Below are 21,363 nucleotides of genomic sequence, written 5' to 3'. Positions count from 1 at the left end.
GCCACAATCGAAAATATCAGTCTGCATATTGCTGTCAGGGGCCGTTGAATACCCAGGGTCAGGCCCTGACCTAGTCGGCCGGTTATCGGGTAAAATTCAGCCAGAGTTTGAAGGAGAAGGCCGTGGAATGATGAGTGGAACTAATTGGAGCTCTCATTGGAAATGCCCCTTTCTGCTGGAAGAATCGCACTACTGATCACTATTTACCGACTATTTACCGACTTCTACTGTAAAAGGAAGGCAAAATATTCCACTGACTACCCCCGCCCAGCATCCCACCCCAGGAAAGAGACATACAGATGGACACACGCACACACTGATAAGGGGAGAAGACACTGCAGTATCAGAGATTACAGGGGGCTGTTACTTCAATGCACCAAAATTATTTGAGCCGAAATGATCCAGTGATTCAAACTAGCTGAACTGAAGTGAGCGAGGTACCTCAATGATGCGGTCCTGAGGCAGCAGTCCAGAATGTTCTGCGGGAGAATCAGGGTCCACGGCCCGGATATACTGGCCAATCTTGGACTTTTCACTGTGCAGGTTGAAGCCGTAACCATTGGAGCCTTTCTGCATACGACAGAGACGAGGACGCAGCTCCTTAGGCACATCAGAAATTTCCTGAAATCACAAGAGCAAATCCCATTACAGCCCGTGTAGAGGGAATGGCAGCCAAAGAACACAGCAACCAACAGCAAAGCACAACAGACAAACTGTGAACAATCAAGCGATTTCAACATCAGAATGGTGCATTCAGTAAGGTTCACGTTGCCAGCAAGGGGTATGGAATGAAAATGGGAAAGGGCAGCGGAAGAAGGTCGGCCATGACGCAATCAGTTTGTGTCCTCTTCTGATGCTAAAAGTGTAGCCTCAGCCAATGCGGTTCATTATAACTTCCCACAAACAAGGGAGCTTATATTGTTCACATCAACAAGAGTTGCCCGAGATCCACAAGGTCTGGACTGGTTGTGTAATATAAAAACCCAGATAGGAGATAGTTAACAGGAATGGAGAGATGGCAGTTATCTAAGGCACATAATCTCGCTGGTTTGTTTGTCCATTAGTAGCGTTCAAACCCTAACACTCATTGCTCCTAACTCCACCTAACTCACTCAGGGAAACCTCAACATTTTATGGCTTGAACAAAATCCATTTGAAAATATAGTTCTGCTCCCAGTTGACACGTGTACAGGAAACAATTTAAATGTTTAGGCTCCCTGGTTTCTGAGCGACAGTGGCTGCCAAAGTATCAGATTGGCTCCATCTAGAGCATGTGCTGGGCCACATGGGAGCTCTGCAAAAGCTGCTTTAGGTCCTCACCCCAGACTCCAGTCCTAATGATTTCACACAATCAGGGAATTTAAACCACTTGTTGACACACAATAGTCCAAAGCCAGAATCCTTCCCAGTTGACAAGATGGTTGTGTTCTTGTAGTCCTAGCACATGCCGTACTCACATCAGTGATTATTAGGCTAAAAAAATAAACATAAAAAAGGACAGAAAAGAGACAATGTTCTTCCTCTGCTCCAAGTGTTGGATTACAGCTCAGTGACCATCCAATAATTATGAGGCCACCTTTGACCCGGAAGCAGTAAAAGAAAATTGTAAATTTATTATTTTTTTTTATTTAAAGTGCCCAATTCTATTTTTCCCCAATTAAAGGGCAATTGATAGTGGCCAGTCCACCTACCCTGCACATCTTTGGGTTGTGGGGTGAGACCCACACAGACACGAGGAGAATATGCAAACTTCACACGGACAGTGACCCGGGGTCGGGATTGAACCCGGGTCCTCAGCATGGTGAGGCAGCCACGCCAACCACTGCACCACTGTGGCGCCCTAGAGAATTTGTAATTTAAAGATGTCTGCAAAATCTGTAACTGTTTTTAAGAATGTTTGAAAAGGAAACATTTGTATCAATTGTAAAGGCATCAATTGCAGTTTCCTTGGATAAGAAGAAATGCTGGTTCATGAGAATGGAGCGGTGTGGCTGTCAGACGCAAAGGAAAGCTGCAAGCAGAGGAGTGGGCCAGTGAATGCGATCAGCACACAGATGTGGAAAAGAGATAACAGACACAGGCAGAAAGAGGAACACAGAATTCTTGAGGAAAGAGGCCATTTTTTTCCTGGATAAAAATATCTAAAATGTGGAAAGCGACAAGTGTAGCTCGGAGACACTGAAAAACTGAGTGTTTTCCCACCACTCTGTGAGACAACATTCGTCCTCATTTCCTCTCCAGTTGTTATTAAATTTATCAGGTATCAAATGATACCACCACAAGTTTCAACCGGCTATCGACCAAAGAGCCAAACACCAGTTAGTTAGTTCAAGGTCAAGGGTACTTTATTTACACACAATTAGTTATGCAACATAAACACTACTAGTTAACTACACCTATCGACTAACAAAACCTGTACTTAACTTCGGGCACCCGGCTTAGGCCAGAGAAACAGTGGCCGCTGTTCGATTCTGGATCTATTGAGTCTGAAGGAGTAACTGCTGTTAGCTAAGCTCATCCGACTGGCAGCGAGCGTTGAACTTGTACTTGCTTCTAGTGTTGCTGCACTTGGAGATGGCCGAGACCAGGGTACCAGGTCCAAGAGAGGATGAACATGTGGCGACCTCTTCTTCTTATACTTGGCGGTTTTCACGCTCTTTTGGGCGGTCCTTCAGTTTGGACCCCACTAATTGGGTGATCCTGATCACTCCGTTTGATTGTGAACCAATAAGTGGGCGGGGATCTGGATGGCTGGACATGTCCCAAACGGTCACTGACCCCGTTGTTTGCGTTTCCCTTGAGCAGGGAGTGGCGCCGAAATGTCTGGGACTGCACCAGTTGCTCGAGTATCAGTCCTTTGTTTTGGTGAAGGTGGGCCATCAAATGATTATCGGCCCCATTAAAATGCTAATTGGTCGGAGGTTTGATACCATCTGGACCTCTTGCTTGCAAATATGCATTTCAGGCTCTGAGCCTGCCTGAGTCTTGGCTTGTCCATTTTACCCACTAGGCTTTGAGAGTTTCCCTGCACCTAGTTGGAAGTGGCCATCCCAGATGGCTACACTATGACTTCATGTACCTTTACAAATATCGCACCTGTGAAACAGAAAGTTGAAAGTGGTGGTCAGATAGGATTCCTGATCCACCCTGCATGGGTAAAGTTGTGGAACTGTTACTCAGTAATATTTGGAATAATGTGGGTGTTTGTGGTTGTGTTATACATTCTTGTTTAACTTGCGGCAGTTCGGATTCATTTTAAAGTTTAAAAACTACAAAATGTAGAATTTTGTTGGTACCTTCTTCATTTGGGGGTCATTAAGTAAATTTTTATTTCCCCACAGGGATCTAACAACTGTCTGACCACACAGCTCATTAAAGCTGTTTTTTGTACTGATGTCCAGTCACCAAGGTCAAATATATCTCCCACACATTCACCAGCACAAAATCTCTGACACATACACAAAACCCATGATTGGTATCAGGCTGAATTTGAAATGAGGATGATTTCAGCCTTGCTGATTTGAGAGATCAAAATACAGAACACAAAAGATCAACAATCACATCAACCACTTGGGGAGTGCCTGAATTCAATGCTCTGTTTCTGACATAAATCAGAACTGTCAGGAATTGTACAGGATAACACTGATCCCCAGAGAGCATGAGAGTCAGATCTCTTTGGAGCAGGCACAAGGAAGTGAGTATGTTTTTCTCTTTCAGTGCTGTTGACACAGGCTGGAACGTTAACCAAAGATCCAAGAATTCTCAGCATGTTAACATGGGGCCAGTTCAAGGGTATCTCAGCAGGAAAGAGATGGTGATATTTCTTCAGAGATAAGCCCACCAACAAATGTCAAGTGTGGGCACCAGGGCGGCACAATCCAGGTTGTCGGCCTTTGCTGTTGTCCAATGAAGTTAAACTAAAGCTCACACCTGGCGCTTTGCAAAGGGAGAATCTTGGCTTTAGTTTAACAAGGATTAGGACAAAACATTCCAAAGGGCAGTCAGGCATAGCAACTCCTGAGGTACAACGGTCACTGTGACATTCTGGCACAAACTGCACATTTCAAAAACATGTGCCTGTGACGGTACCAAGTAACTACCAGTCTGCTAAAGGAGCCAAGTTCGAAGTAGAGTTTGAGATTATTTACTATAGGAAGCCCTGCTCAACCACACCAGGGAAACTTACCCAGTTCACAATACCACAGAATCTTGCAGCCCAAGAGGTGGCCATTCAGTCCACTGTGCCTTTCTAAAAGCTAGCCAATAAATCCCACTGACCTTCCCTTTCCCTGGACCCAGCTAATTTCTGCTTTTCCAGTGTAGCTCCAGTTCCCTGGTGGAAGTGGCTACTGAATCTGCTGCAACACTCTTTCAGCTAGTGCATTCCAGGTCACAGCTAATGGCGATTAACCTTACACAGCGATGGCCTGGGTCTCAATCCAGCCACGTTATCACCGTTAGCCACTCAGTGGTGGAACATCCACAACCAAAACTATGTATACCTCGAGACAAACTAGGAATTGACCTTATAAGGACGGACACAATGTGGAATATGACTGTTGCGCCAGAGTTTAGCCAAGGGATCAGCGAACTGCGGCTCTGGAAGCACATTAGTTCATTGAGGACTTGTGCAGCTTCTAACCTAGGTCAATCAAACCCATTTTCCCCCTCATTACCATTTGTTTGAAAATACAAAGTTACCCAATTGAGTTTCTAATTTAAAAAGACTACCATGCATCAGAAAGTCTTCTTGCCAATTAATATTCCTACAAACAGCGAGAACTTGTAAAAATGTTTAATCACAAAAATACAAAATTCTCTCAAAACCTTGCTCGAATCAAAAGTCATAACAAGTTACGTAACATTGTCAAACTAAGCAACACCACATGCTGTTGCGTTAATGGCTTACATATTTCCTACCAGCAAATTACAGACACTGATACTAATTAAACAGCATGTTCATTCTTTCAAAACTTTAAATCAATATTATGTCTGAGAAAGAGGGGCGGCACGGTGGTGCAGTGCTTAGCACTACTGCTTCATAGCAGCGAGGACCCGGGTTCAATCCCGGCCCCAGGTCAGTTTGTTTGGAGTTTACACATTCTCCCCATGTCTGCATGGGTCTCACCCCCACAACGCAAAGATGTGCAGGATAGCTGGATTGGCCAAGCTAAATTGCCCCTTAATTGGGAAAAAAAATTGGGTTCACTAAATTTTTTAAAAATTTATTATATCTGTGAGACAGTATCAGTTCTTTGTGAAAAGAATCCTTTCAAATGTTGTTGATCTTATCCATTAAAAATTGGATTTGATTACTGAATAGAGCGGAGAACCTGGGGCTGTTCTCCCTGGGGAAGTGAAGGCCAAGAATAGATTTGACAGAGGTATTCAGACTGATTTAGGGTCTGGACAGAGTAGATGGGGAGAAATTGTTCCTATTCGCAGAAGGATAGAGAACAAGCGGGCACATGTTTGCGGTAATTGACAAAAGAGGCAATGGCAACACAAGGAAAAGCTTCTTTGTGCAGCGTGTGCTTCAGATTCCTCCTAAGAGTGTGGAGGCAGATTGAATCGAAGCTTTCAAAAGAGAAGTGGATCATTGTCTGAAGCAAAAAGGTTTTCAGGGCTACAAAGAAAGGGCCGATAAACGGCACTGTTGCAGAGATAGATAGAGAAATACAGCACAGAACAGGCCCTTCGGCCCACGATGTTGCGCCGAACTTTTGTCCTAGGTTAATCATAGAATTTTGGACAATTTGTCATGGCCAATCCACCCAACCTGCACATCTTTGGACTGTGGGAGGAAACCGGAGTACCCGGAGGAAACCCACGCAGTCACGGGGAGGATGTGCAGACTCCACACAGACAGTGACCCAAGTCGAAATCGAACTTGGGACCCTGGAGCTGTGAAGCAATTGTGCTATCCACAATGCTACCGTGCTGCCCTTAAGAAGTTAACCTACACTCCCTTATTCTACCCTAATCCAAGTACCTATCCAATAGCCGCTTGAAGGTCCATAAATTTTCCGACTCAACTACTACCACAGGCAGTGCATTCCATGCCCCCACTACTCTCTGGGTAAAGAACCTACCTCTGACATCCCCTCTATATCTTCCATCATTTATCTTAAATTTATGTCCCCTTGTAATGGTGTGTTCCACCCGGGGAAAAAGTCTCTGACTGTCTACTCTATCTATTCCCCTGATCATCTTATAAACCTCTATCAAGTCACCCCTCATCCTTCTCCGTTCTAATGAGAAAAGGCCTAGCACCCTCAATCGTTCCTCGTATGACCTACTCTCCATTCCAGGCAACATCCTGGTAAATCTCCTTTGCACCTTTTCCAAAGCTTCCACATCCTTCCTAAAATGAGGTGACCAGAACTGCACACAGTACTCCAAATGTGGCCTGACCAAGGTTTTGTACAGCTGCATCATCACCTCACGGCTCTTAAATTCAATCCCTCTGCTAATGAACGCTAGCACACCATAGGCCTTCTTCACAGCTCTATCCACTTGAGTGGCAACTTTCAAAGAACAATGAACATAGACCCCAAGATCTCTCTGCTCCTCCACATTGCCAAGAACCCTACCATTAACCCTGTATTCCGCATTCAGATTTGTCCTTCCAAAATGGACAACCTCACACTTTTCAGGGTTAAACTCCATCTGCCACTTCTCAGCCCAGCTCTGCATTCTATCTATGTCTCTTTGAAGCCGACAACAGCCCTCCTCACTATCCACAACTCCACCAATCTTCGTATCATCTGCAAATTTACTGACCCACCCTTCAACTCCCTCATCCAAGTCGTTAATGAAAATCACAAACAGCAGAGGACCCAGAACTGATCCCTGCGGTACGCCACTGATAACTGGGCTCCAGGCTGAATATTTGCCATCCACCACAACTCTCTGTCTTCTATCGGTTAGCCAGTTTGTTATCCAACTGGCCAAATTTCCCACTATCCCATGCCTCCTTACTTTCTGCATAAGCCTACCATGGGGAACCTTATCAAATGCCTTACTAAAATCCATGTACACTACATCCACTGCTTTACCTTCATCCACATGCTTGGTCACCTCCTCAAAGAATTCAATAAGACTTGTAAGGCAAGACCTACCCCTCACAAATCCGTGCTGACTATCCCTAATCAAGCAATGCCTTTCCAGATGCTCAGAAATCCTATCCCTCAGTACCCTTTCCATTACTTTGCCTACCACCGAAGTAAGACTAACTGGCCTGTAATTCCCAGGGTTATCCCTATTCCCTTTTTTGAACAGGGGCACGACATTCGCCACTCTCCAATCCTCTGGTACCACCCCTGTTGACAGCGAGGACGAAAAGATCATTGCCAACGGCTCTGCAATTTCATTTCTTGCTTCCCAGAGAATCCTTGGATATATCCCGTCAGGCCCGGGGGACTTGTCTATCCTCAAGTTTTTCAAAACGCGCAACACATCTTCCTTCCTGACAAGTATCTCCTCAAGCTTATCAGTCTGCTTCACGCTGTCCTCTCCAACAATATGGCCCCTCTCATTTGTAAATACTGAAGAAAAATACTTGTTCAAGACCTCTCCTATCTCTTCAGACTCAATACACAATCTCCCGCTACTGTCCTTAATCGGACCTACTCTCACTCTAGTCATTCTCATATTTCTCACGTATGTGTAAAAGGCCTTGGGGTTTTCCTTGATCCTACCCGCCAAAGATTTTTCATGCCCTCTCTTAGCTCTCCTAATCCCTTTCTTCAGTTCCCTCCTGGCTATCTTGTATCCCTCCAGCGCACTGTCTGAACCTTGTTTCTTCAGCCTTACATAAGTCTCCTTCTTCCTCTTAACAAGACATTCAACCTCTCTTGTCAACCATGGTTCCCTCACTCGACCATCTCTTCCCTGCCTGACAGGGACATACATATCAAAGACACGCAGTACCTGATCCTTGAACAAGTTCCACATTTCACTTGTGTCCTTCCCTGACAGCCTATGTTCCCAACTTCTGCACTTCAATTTTTGTCTGACAGCATTGTATTTACCCTTCCCCCAATTATAAACCTTGCCCTGTTGCTCGCACCTATCCCTCTCCATTACTAAAGTGAAAGTCACAGAATTGTGGTCACTACCTCCAAAATGCTCCCCCACTAACAAATCTATCACCTGCCCTGGTTCATTACCAAGTACTAAATCCAATATGGCCTCCCCTCTGGTCGGACAATCTACATACTGTGTTAGAAAAGCTTCCTGGACACACTGCACAAACACTACCCCATCCAAACTATTTGATCTAAAGAGTTTCCACTCAATGTTTGGGAAGTTGAAGTCACCCATGACTACTACCCTGCGACTTCTGCACCTTTCCAGAATCTGTTTCCCAATCTGTTCCTCCACATCTCTGCTGCTATTGGGGGGCCTATAGAACACTCCCAACAAGGTGACTGCTCCTTTCCTATTTCTAACTTCAACCCATATTACCTCAGTAGAACTGGGAGAGAAAATGTGCTGACTGGTTTCCTTCTTTGATTCAATTATTTCATGCATGTTTATGAGCACCAGTGCAAAAGGTGTTGCATACAAACATGAAATGAGTCTCTATCTAGTTTTTCATTATTATTAGTATTTGACTAACAACATTGTGGCTTTTAGTCATCCTCCTGTTATTGAGGTTACAGAACCCTGGTCTAGCCCACGTCAAACACCTCACCTGGGACTTCTTGGTTGACATGTTTTTAGAGGTTTCATTGGGTGATCTCCTGTCTCCAAGCACCCTGTCCAATTAGGCAGTCTCCACCCGCAGTCCCCCCTCCCCCTGCACACCCATTTTCAATGAACATTTCTGTTACAAAGAATAGGAAAAAAATTGTGTTTTTTAATGCCCCAATGATTCTTCTTGCTGGGTTTGATTATTGTGCTGTCCAAGAGGTTCATCCTGCAGACATCAGAAGCACTGGCAAATTCTAATGGAACGGCAAATTTCGTCAGAACAGAGATGTAAAATATTCTATGTTGAAACGCTACACAAAAGCAAACATGGACTCTGTTTCGGCTGGACTGGCAGAAGCGGCATTCTGTTTTATTTCAAGGTTAATATTGGAGTCACCAGTAAATGGCAGGACTGGGTGGAGGAGGAAAAATCACAGGTTAGGGATTTCTGTAATTCACATGGGAAGATGCGGCTATTTGTCCAAGAGAAGCTGTGTGAGGAATCTGCTCTCACACAGCCATACAATGAAGCAGGAAATGTATTGGCATTGAGTGGTGGAAACGGGGTGTTGCTCTTGGCTGGACTGAGCTCTCCGCAGTGCCTTTTCTTGTCATTGTTTGCCTGGACTTTATCTAGACGGGAGGATAAATGGAGCTCAGTTCATATCCACACTGATCCCCGGTCACGGGTGATTGCAGTGTTGCAATATCTGGCCTGTTGTAACGTAGACCACTTACTGCTCATGTTACCCACAATGCAGCTAATACTGCAACAACAACTAATTTCTAAAGCACTTTTTTCAGGTAATGAAATGTCCCAAGGTGCTCCACAGGAATATTATAGAACAAAGTATGACACCCAGACACAAGGAGATATTAGGTTAGATGACCCAAAGCCTGGTGAAAGAGGCAGGTTTTTAAAATTTGCCAATTAAGGGGCAATTTAGCGTGACCAATCCACCTACCGTGCACATCTTTGGGTTGTGGGGGTGAGATTCACACAGACAGGAGAAGAATGTGAAAACTCCACACGGACAGTGACCCAGGGCCTGGATCGACCCGGGTGCTCGGAGCCGTCAGGCAGCAGTGCTAACCACTGCGCCACCATGCCACCCTGAAAGAGGCCTGTTTTGAGGAGCGTCTTAAAAAGAGGAAAGTGATGGAGGCTCCACTGGGTGGCAATCATCGGTTCATCCCGGGGAACAAGGATGGGGGATTTAGGGGGTGGCAAAGGGTGGGCATCAGTAAATTGAGGGACCTGTTTATTGGCGGGAGGTTTGCGGGCCTGGGGGAACTGGAAGATAAATTTGGGCTTCCCCAAGAGAACATGTTCAGATACTTGCAGGTAAAGGCGTTTGCTAGGCGACAGGTAGAGGGATTCCCTTTGCTGCCCTCGCGGGGGACGATGGACAGAGTGCTTTCGGGGGTGTGGGTCGGAGAGGGGAAGGTGTCTGACATCTATATGGTAATGCAGGAGGTGGAGGAGTCGTCAGTGGAGGAGCTGAAGGCTAAATGGGAGGGGGAACTTGGGGAGCAGATAGAGGAGAGGACTTGGGCGGGTGCCTTGGAGAGAGTCAACTCTTCCTCTTCATGTGTGAGACTTTAAGGTGCTGCACCGGACCCACATGTCCGGGACTAGGATGAGTAGGTTCTTTGGGGGGGGGAGGACAGGTGCACTAGGTGTTCGGGGAGTCCAGCGAATCATGGCCATATGTTCTGGGCATGCCCGGCACTGGAAGAATTCTGGAAGGGGGTGGCGGGGACGGTGTCGAGGGTGGTTGGATCCAGGGTCAAACCAGGGTGGGGACTCGCGATTTTTGGAGTTACGGTGGAGCCGGGAGTGCAGGGGGCGAAAGAGGCCAGTGTCCTGGCCTTTGCGTCCCTAGTAGCCCAGCGGAGGATCTTGCTGCGTGGAAGGATGCAAGGCCCCGAAGTGTGGAGACCTGGATCAGTGACATGGCGGGATTTATAAAATTGGAAAGGGTCAAATTTGCCCTGGGGGGATCAATACAAGGGTTCTATAAACGGTAGCCATGATGTGGAGATGCCGGCGTTGGACTGGGGTGAGCACAGTAAGAAGTCTTACAACACCAGGTTAAAGTCCAACAGGTTTGTTTCAAACACGAGCTTTCGGAGCACGGCTCCTTCTTCAGGTGAATCACCTGAAGAAGGAGCCGTGCTCCGAAAGCTCGTGTTTGAAACAAACCTGTTGGACTTTAACCTGGTGTTGTAAGACTTCTTACTGTTCTATAAACGGTGGCAGCCTTTTCTGGACTTCCTGGCTCAAAGATAGGTACCTTGGTCAATAGCAGCAGCAACCCGGGGGGGGGGGTTCATAACTATAGTTTCTATATATTTTTTTGGCTATGGTTATGTAACTTAACACTGGGTTAACTCAAGTTGTTGTTAATATGTTGGGTTGTTCATTGAGGAGGGAAAGAGAGAAGAGAAAGAGAGACTGGGACTCAATTTCATGTCCCATGCAAAAAAGGACATAACATTTAAAAATTCTGGCAGAAAATGATAGCGGCAGCAGTGTTGTGCATCTTGCTGTAATACAGCATGTAACCACAACTAGGCCTGGCTGCTCACTCCTCCCTCACTGTCTTTGCTTTGAGGCCTTTGTGATAAAGAAAAATGAATTGAGGGGGCCAGGGAGATTGGGGAGGCTTTATACAGTCTGTAGGACAGCTACAGTCTGAAACTAGAACACGTGGCAATAGCAATTGGCAGGAACCAGGTGCTGTAGAAACACTGGGCAAGGGCCCATCTCCTGCATCCACTCTCTTACCACTGCCTCCCACCCCCATCCCATTCCAACCTCCCCAAATGCAGGCACACTATTCCAGCATTGTAGGTGGCACAGTGGTAGCATGGATCACTGGGTGGCGACAGTCAGGATCTGTCAATCTAATCAAACTTTAATGCCTTACTAATCACCTAACCATGTGCCCAGAAATTGGGTTCATGATCAATGGAAAGTTAATAAACAATCTAAAGAATGCCAACAATGTTAATTACAGATCTAATAACAGATTGCAAGAGAGATGAGACACAGGATGGTCAGGTTTTCTGGTGCTGCCTGCAGCAGTGTGACCCTGTGGGTCAGGATGGTCAGGATTGCTGGTGCTGTCTGCAGCAGTGTGACCCTGTGGGTCAGGATGGTCAGGATTGCTGGTGCTGTCTGCATCAGTGTGACCCTGTGGGTCAGGATGGTCAGGTTTGCAGCAGTGTGACCCTGTGGGTCAGGATGGTCAGGTTTGCAGCAGTGTGACCCTGTGGGTCAGGATTGCTGGTGCTGTCTGCAGCAGTGTGACCCTGTGGGTCAGGATGGTCAGGTTTGCTGGTGCTGTCTGCAGCAGTGTGACCCTGTGGGTCAGGATGGTCAGGTTTGCTGGTGCTGTCTGCAGCAGTGTGAACCTGTGGGTCAGGATGGTCAGGTTTGCAGCAGTGTGACCCTGTGGGTCAGGATGGTCAGGTTTGCAGCAGTGTGACCCTGTGGGTCAGGATGGTCAGGTTTGCTGGTGCTGTCTGCAGCAGTGTGACCCTGTGGGTCAGGATGGTCAGGTTTGCTGGTGCTGTCTGCAGCAGTGTGAACCTGTGGGTCAGGATGGTCAGGTTTGCAGCAGTGTGACCCTGTGGGTCAGGATGGTCAGGTTTGCTGGTGCGGCCTGCAGCAGTGTGACCCTGTGGGTCAGGATGGTCAGGTTTGCTGGTGCTGTCTGCAGCAGTGTGACACTGTGGGTCAGGATGGTCAGGATTGCTGGTGCTGTCTGCAGCAGTGTGAACCTGTGGGTCAGGATGGTCAGGTTTGCAGCAGTGTGAACCTGTGGGCCAGTGTGCATGCGGGCCGATTCAGAAAACACCAGCTGTCCCTGGGAATAGTGACTGCGTGAATGAGATGCACATTAGAAACAATCCATAGAATCACATGGCAGACACACATTCGACCCATCGCACCTCGGTTGGCACTTTGAAAAGAGCCATCCAGTTATCTTTTGCCCCTGCAATTTCTTGGTTTTCCAATTCCCTTTTGAAAGTATTCTTCCACTGACATTTCAGGCAGCATCTGCCAGATCACAACAACTGTGTTCAAAACTTCTCCTCCCCATTATTACCAATTACCTAAATTTGTCTCCTCCTGTTCAAATTCTCCTGCCACTGGAAAAAGTTTCTCCTTATTTACTCAAAGCCCTGAATAATTTTGAACACCCCAATTAAAATGTCCCTTTAGCCCTCACTGTACTGTGGGGAACAATCCCTGCTTCTCCAGATAACGGAGGTCCTTCACTCCTGGTAAATCTCCGCTGCACCATCTCTATATACTCTCTAGACATCCTTCCTGATGTAGGTTTTCCAAAATTAAACATAAAAAGCATGAGCTGAGGCCTAACCAGTACTTTATAAAGAGTTAGCATAACTTCCTCTCTTTTATACTCTATTCCTCTATTCATAAGGCAAAGCTTTTTCGCCCTCTGCATCCTCTGCACAATCTCCTCCAACCCACTCACCATCCTGACTTTGAAATAGATCGGCGCTCCTTCGCTGTCGCTGGGTCAAAGTCCTGGAACATCCCCTCTAACTGCACTGTGGGTGTACCTACACCACAGGGACTGCAGTGGCTCAAGATAGCGGCACTTAGGGCTGAGTAATAAATGTTGGCCTAGCCAGCGATGACACTCACATCCCAAGAGTGAGTAAAATCAACTTTTGTTATCTTCAGACACCCTGCCTGAGCCTATAGCACCTTTAAAATTCTAACTTTTATTTTATTGCATGACACCAATTTGCTGACCAAAAAAGGTATCACTCCCCGCTGCTAAATTTCATCAGCCACATGTCTGCACATTTCACCAGTTTGTCTATGTATTGGTGAAGTCTGTTAGTACCCTGCTGCTTACTAACATTCCCAAGTTTTGTACCATCTACAAATTTTGAAATTATGCCTTTTATACAAAAGTGCAGGTCATTAATCTGCTGGTTCTAATACCAACCCCTGGAGACCATCACTATATCGTGCCCTGCAGTACAAAAAAACTCACTCGCCATCACTCCCTGCTTTCACATAACCACTGCCCCTTTAATCCCATAAACTAACAAGATTATCTAATGCTTCATAAATGCTTTTCATAAGTCCATATACACATCAACCATACTGCCTTCATTAATTTTCTGCTTTGATACATCAAAAATGGAATGGGTATACATATTGCATTTTAACTGTTTAACTAATTAAACTAGACAAGATGAATAAAAGATTAATGAATGAGATGAGACATGTTAACAGTCATTTTCACCATCGAAGGGTGAGGGATCTGTACTCTGGTCAGCATAACTCTGCAGCAAGTTGCATTATTGTGGCAAGTGCTAACAAAAAAATATCAGAGCTTCATCCAGCAAGTTTTCGGAGTATTGAGGCTTCCAATCTGACAATGGGGAATTCTAAAGAATCCCAGTGGGAATATACCATTGTTGGAGTCAAGCAGGAGTTATTTTGTTCTGCATCAAATCACGCTCAAACAAACCTGGGCCCATTTGACACAATGGAGAGTATCAGAAATAGAAAGTATTTATTTTCCCAGCGCTAACAGACTCTTCGAGTCGAGAGGGGTACCCTGATAGAGCTCTTTATGAGAGAGTTAGGGAGAGATGACTGATACAAGGTTAAATCGCTGGTATAGTAATCATACATTACATTCATAAATGGAAGTAAAGGAGATTAGAGATATACTATATACACAAGGCATGGTCAGAATGTGAGAAAACATCACAAGTTCCATCCAAGATTTGATTTGATTTATTATTGTCACATGTATTAGTAGACAGTGCATGCTGTACAAACAATGCATACCATACATAGGGAAGGAAGAAGAGACTGCAGAATATAATGTTACAGTTATAGCAAGGTGTAGATAAAAGATCAACTTAATACGAGGTAGGTCCATTCAAAAGTTTGTTGACAGTAGGGAAGAAGATGTTCTTGAGTCGGTTGGTACGCGACTTCAAACTTTGGTATCTTTCTCCTGATGGAAAAAGGTGGAAGAGAGTATGTCCGTGGTGCGTGGAGTCCTTAATTCTGAGGCAGCGGGAATTATAGATAGAGTCAATGGATGGGAGGCTGGTTTGCGTGATGTACTGGGCTACATTCACGACCTTTTGTAGTTTCCTGCGGTCTTGGGCAGAGCAGGCTCCATACCAAGTTGTGATACAACCAGAAAGAATGCTTTCTGTGGTGCATCTGGTAAGGGTCATAGCTGACATGCCAAATTGCCGTAGTCTTCTGAGAAAGTAGTCGTTGGTGGGCTTTCTTAAAAATAGTGTTGGCATGGGGGGGACCAGGACAGGCTGTTGGTGATCTGTACACCTAAAAACTTGAAGTGCTCGACCCTTTCTACTTCATTCCCATTGATGTAGACAGGGGCATGTTCTTCACTACGCTTCCTGAAGTCGATGACAATCTCCTTCGTTTTGTAGGCATTGAGGGAGAGATTATTGTCGTCACACCAGATTCTCTATCTCATTCCTGTACTCTGTCTCGTCATTGTTTGAAATTCGACCCACTACGGTGGTGTCATCAGCAAATTTGAAAATAGAGTTGATGGGGAATTTGGCCACACAGTCATAGGTGTACAAGGAGTATAGTAGGGGGCTGAGGACACAGCCTTGTGGGGCACCGGTGTTGAGGATGATCGAGGAGGAGGTGTTGTTGCCTATCTTAACTGATTGTGGCCTGTGGGTTAGAAAGTTCAGGATCCAGTCGCAGAGGGAGGAGCCGAGGCCAAGGCCACGGAGTTTGGAGATGAGTTTCGTAGGAATGATGGTGTTGAAGGCTGAGCTGTAGTCAATAAATAGGAGTCTGACATAGGTGTCTTTGTTATCCAGGTGTTGCAGGGTAGAGTGCAGGGCCACGGAGATGGCGTCTGCTGTGGACCTGTTGCAGTGGATCAAGGCAATCCGGGAGGCTAGAGTTGATTCATGCCACGACTAACCTTTCGAAGCACTTCATGTGATGGATGTCAGTGCCACTGGACAAGAGTCATTAAGGCATGTAACTTTTGACTTTTTTTTTGGTACAGGGATGATAGCCATCTTCTTGAAGCAGATAGGGACCTCAGATTGTTGTAAAGAGAGGTTGAAGATGTCTGCAAAATACCGCTGCCAGCTGATCCGCGCAAGACCCGAGTGTTCGTCCAGGTACCCCATCCGGGCCAGTGGCTTTCCGTGGGTTGACCTTAGAGAAGGCTGCTCTGACGTCTGCGGTGGTGATCTCAGATACAAGTTTATCCGCGGCTTCTGGAGTGGAGGGCTTGCTCTTGCTGACCTCTTGCTCAAAGCGGGCATAGAATGCGTTGAGATCAGGGAGGGATGCGTTGGAGCCGATCTTATAGCCCTTTATGTCATGCAGACCTTGCCAAAGACGGCGGGGATCCGTGTGGCTAGCCTGGGACTCGAGCTTGGTCAGGTACAGTCTTTTGGCATCTTTAATGGATTCTTTGGATCATATCTGGCTTTCTTGTAGAGGTCAGGGTCGCCTGACTTGAACGCCTCAGACCTAGACTTCAGTAAGCAGTGGATATCCCTGTTCATCCAGGGTTTCCGGTTGGGAAACACCCGGATTTGCTTCTTTGGCAGACAGTTTAACAATTCTTTTAACAGTGTACTAGTGGTTTGATGGGATAAATAGAAATATTAAAGGCTAGCGAGACTGAGGGGGAGAGGGATTAGACTATCCCTCGAGGATATCAAAGGGTGTGCAGAGTGAGGGGCAGAGAGACTACACTGAGTGGGAAAAGATTGGGTGGGATAGTGAAGAGTAGGGATGAGTTAGGTGGAGGGGGGAATTAGGCGGTGGGGTATTGAGGGTTGGGAGAGTGAAGTACAGGGAGATATATTGAAGGGCAGGCGGTGTGAGGTAGAGAGTGGGTGAGATATTGAAGGGTAGGGAAATATAAGGAGGCGAGTGGGATTAGGTTGGGTAGGCAGTGTGAGGTGGTGAGTGGAGTTAGACTAGTTTGCTCAAATGAGAGATTATAATTCCATTATACAATATAATTGTATGTCTTGTCAGAACAAAGCGACAGAAGCTATATAGACCCAAAGCATTAACTCTTGATTTTCCCTTCACAGATGCTGCCAATACTGCTAAACACTTGGTTGTTTGAGATTTCTATGATCTGCGGTGTTTTACTTTTATAATTCTATCCGAACCTTTTCCAGATTAAACCATGTTTTATTTTATTTTTTAAACTGTGGTCAATTGAAGTACTGATACTGTGACCTAAAAACAAAAGAAGACATCCCGGTTTATAAATACTTTCATTCAAGGCCATGGTTCAGTTGGAACATTTCCCTTTCCCCAGGCACAGCCTCCGGAACCAAAGCAACAGTGTGACAATCCATCCTTTCTTTGCTGTTCCCTTTTGCTAATGAGCATCATGAGTCTGTGTCACGATTCCAGATGCTCAGATTCCCATAACTGGACTGAATTCAAGATTTCGCATGAACTGCAGATTCACAGGACAATCTGTAACGTGTCACGCGGGGTTATTCTAAACATTGCACTCCTGTTGCGGTTTTATCATTTTGAATAAACAAAATGCTGCCGTGTTGACAAACTCACTCCGACTCCGGTGAAGCATCTCACTGGTTAATGGTCTTCAGCACAACACCCACCACTTCGCTGCCTCACTCCTGAATTCTCCCATCCTGCTGTTTGTTGTTAGAATCCTTTCAATGTCAAAACAATTTCCAACTGGTCCCATTGCGGGACTCCCAGACTAATCCCACTGCTGTTCTTTCAAATATTTATCAAACTCTCCCTCAAAATTTAGTAGGGATATTATTTTCCCCCTTCTTCTGGACCATTTCCTCTGCATTCACAAGTCTCTCTGTAGATCTATAGATTCTCAGCCATGGCCTCATTATACCGAAAGGCTCAAAGACACACTGACATTTCAAACTGCTCCAGTCTTACCGCCTCCCCCATTGTGAAACTGCAACTTCCAGGAGATCAAGGAGAAAAAGCAAAGATAATTTCCACACAAGGTGGCAGCCTGCCTCAGCTTGTTCAGGTCCAAGTCAGGACAGGAGCACTTAATCTAGGTTGGTTCTTCCTGTGGGTACTGAGGGGCCCTGCTGTACTGTCCGAGTGAGTCATTAATCGAGGATCTGTCTGCCTGCGCAGGTAGCACTGAGTATCAGGGAGGGATGTCTTCTGGTATCTTGGCCAATATTCTTCCTTCAACCAAAAAGAGATGAACTAGTCGGTTACCTCATCACCATTCTTGGAAGCTGCCTATTCATCGGGTAATTTGCATACAAATCAATGACTGTTGTTGTGAAGCCCTTTGAATCATTTGAAGACACGAGAGGAAAGAAATGCTGATTGCAGGTGTATGAACACACACAGAGTTAGTAATAGTCACACAGAGAAAGGCTTGGAACCGGGTTTGTGTCAGACTTCCCAGGCTTTACTCTTTTTGGTAATGAGGGAACTGGAACAAGGGAAGCTGTCCTACTTCACATTCCAACTAAACTTGGAATCACATCAAAGCCATGAAGAGCCACTCATTAAACACTCAGCCTTCGGTCTCCTGAACAAGCTGCAATCCCACTCGCTTAGTGCCCACCCTCTAAAAACCACATGCAGGCTTGACTGAGACTGTGTCAGCTCAGTTGTGAAGGTTAGTGTGCACATAGATAGAAAGAGGCAGCTTTGATTTTTGGTCAGCGCTGAGCTCATGGACATTATCCAGGGGAGGAAAACTAGCCTGAATGATGTTTCACACTTCTGACAGTAACAGCAAGTGTAGCTACTGGGTGAGTATCACTTGTCGTCAAACAACTTGAAAAACTCTCACCATCCAGGCCCACGCACCTCCATGCAGCAGCAGAGGGTAACTGATACACGTAGATTCTTTGCAGAATCGAAATCCACATCTCCCAAGTGGACAATGGGGAAGGTTGACAAAAGATCCCCATTTTCAAACTCGCATGTAGGGCCAAAGGAACAGAGGAGCCCTCAGGGTCTGTTCTGTCATTCAATTAGACCGTGACTACTTTTCACCCCAATTCATTCCACCTATCCGAGTTCCATCCCTTAACCCCCTTGCCTAAAGAACACCCATCAATCTCAGTCAGAAAATTTTCAATTGCTGCCCAAAATCCATAGTTCTTTGGGAGAGTTCCAGATTTCCTCTTCCCTTTGTGTGAAGTGCTTCCTGACGTAACCCCCGAATGGCCTGCTCTATTTTTAAGGTTCTGCCCAATCTACAACAGACAGTCAACACATAGCCTCTGTCTGATTGTGTGCATGTGGATTTTTATAAAGAATGTATTGAACATGTACCCAGTGTTTCAATTTGCCTCTTGGGTGGGGATTTGGATGAATTCCAGCTTTGAAAGTAGTTTTACATTGAAGCCCAAAGGCAGTGACTCACCAACCAAGTGTCCTAGAAAACAGGGGAAATCCATTAAATTCTGATCTCTATAAAATCGTTAACATGCAGAAACATGTTACTGCATGTGAGCAGGACCAGCAAAATAGGAACTTAAAGCAGCTCAGTACAAACGCAGCTCAAAACAAACACAAAAATTTCTTGGTTCAATTACTAATTTTCTTTGGAGTGTGAGGTGGTCATCAGCTGCGTATGTTTACCAATTTCTGAATGGAGGTCAACAGTTTAATTGTGGAATTGGAAAGGGAAAATGAAGAGGGGAAATTGTCAAGAATAGACACAGGATAGAAAAAAAGTATTGCTGGGGAGACCAAAATGATACAGAGGTTAATAAATCCCAGAGAGGAGATTAATGTTAATCCTCCAATATGCTACATATCATACCACACACCTCATTCAATTATAATTAGCAACTTGTACCCAGAATTAATGTCTCGGTTACTTTTCTCGGAGAGGATTAGCTTTGTTTTATAGACCTCCAACATCCTGGCTCAGAGATGTTGTGGTCCAGGTGCAGCAAAGCCAACACCAAGTACACACGGACCTAAAACATTTAAGGAAAAAAAAAGGCCTTTAGAATGAACTGAGCCAGTCATAACACTGGGCCAAGGAAACCAAGCTTTCAAATTAAAGGCAGCAATCTTAACAACTGCAAGATGAGCACAGCTCATTTCAACTGATAGAGCTCAAGGTCTTGGTTGAGATCTTGTTGGGCCTCGTGTTGTAAAACCCTCAGCAATTCCCTTGCCCTGCAAAAACTTCAGCAATTTCATGGATGCAAACACAAAATGAATAGTGAGACCTATAACCTCCTGTTGGGCCAAGCTCAGGCCCTTCGATGGAACTGGCTCCACCGTTGACAGCAACTCAGGCTGAGTGACCTGGTATAGCCTTCAGCTGGGAAATGGGTGTTGATCGTTGCCAGCACACACCAGGTTCACAAGATAAGGGCAGCACGGTAGCACACTGATTAGCACAATTGCTTCACAGCTCCAGGGTCGATTCCGGCTTGCGTCACTGTCTGTGCGGAGTCTGCACATCCTCCCCGTGTGTGTGTGGGTTTCCTCCGGGTGCTCTGGTTTCGTCCCACAGTCCAAAGATGTGCAGGTTAGGTGGATTGGCCATGATAAATTGCCCTTAGTGTCCAAAATTGCCCTTAGTGTTGGGTGGGGTTACTGGGTTATGGGGATAGGGTGGAGGTGTTGACCTCGGGTAGGGTGCTCTTTCCAAGAGCCAGTGCAGACTCGATGGGCCGAGTGGCCTCCTTCTGCACTGTAAATTCTATGACAATCTATGATAAGGACAAACAGCTAGTCTACCTGAATCCTCCAGTCATTCATCTATTGTACTATGAATAACTTGACTCGCCCAATCTATATGCAGATTAAAGTCACCCATAATCACTGATGTTCCTTTACTACACACATCTCTGATTTCCTGTCTAATGCTATACACAACATTATCACTGCAGGGGCAGCACGGTGGCACAGTGGGTTAGCCTTGCTGCCTCACAGCGCCGCGGTCCCAGGTTCGATCCCGGCTCTGGGTCAGTGTCCCGTGTGGAGTTTGCACATTCTCCCCGTGTTTGCGTGGGTTTTGCCCCCACAACCCAAAGATGTGCAGGCTAGGTGGATTGGCCACGCTAAATTGCCCCTTAATTAGAAAAAATGAATTGGGTACTCCAAATTTATTATTTTTTTAAAAAAGAGTAGAAAGAGAACTGCAGCCAAACTATGACTTACAAAGGGTATTAGATTCAAAGAAGAGGCAAGGTCTCACATAGGTAGGTTTCTATATAAAGTTAAAGTGCATGGGATTGTGGGTAGTGTCTTGAGATGGATAGAAAGCTGGTTAGCAGACAGGAAGCAAAACATTGGAATAAATGGGTCTTTTTCCGATAGGCAGACAGTGACCAATGGGGTACCGCAGGGGTCTGTGCTAGGATCCCAACTGTTCACATTATATATTAATGATTTGGATGAGGGAACTACATGTATTATCTCCTTTGGTGTGATGGTGAGCTGTGAGGAGGATGCAGATTTGGACAGGCTGAGTGAGTGGGCATATGCATGTTCGCTGCAGTATAATGTGAGGTTATCTGCTTCGGTAGCAAAAAATAGGAAGGCAGATGATTACTTGAATGGGTGTAAATTGAGAGAAGTGGATATTCAGCGAGATCCTGGTGTCCTCATGCATCAGTCGCTGAAAG

The 21,363-nt window shown here is 45.7% G+C and overlaps 1 protein-coding gene across 1 annotated transcript in view; it reads right to left on the bottom strand.

The window, feature by feature from the left end:
* LOC119952998 (Na(+)/H(+) exchange regulatory cofactor NHE-RF2-like) overlaps nt 1-21,363 on the bottom strand; it is a 130,837-nt gene that overhangs the window by 50,160 nt on the left and 59,314 nt on the right. The window contains exon 2 of the mRNA XM_038776745.1: nt 442-621. Within this exon, the coding sequence (XP_038632673.1) occupies nt 442-621 (180 nt within the window). The remainder of the gene's footprint in view (nt 1-441; nt 622-21,363) is intronic.

This window comes from Scyliorhinus canicula, chromosome 18 (genome assembly GCF_902713615.1).
Source record: "Scyliorhinus canicula chromosome 18, sScyCan1.1, whole genome shotgun sequence".
NCBI classification, from domain to species: Eukaryota; Metazoa; Chordata; class Chondrichthyes; order Carcharhiniformes; family Scyliorhinidae; genus Scyliorhinus; species Scyliorhinus canicula.
Note: the sequence above shows the minus strand (reverse complement) of the source record. Positions and strands in the feature narration are given on the sequence as shown.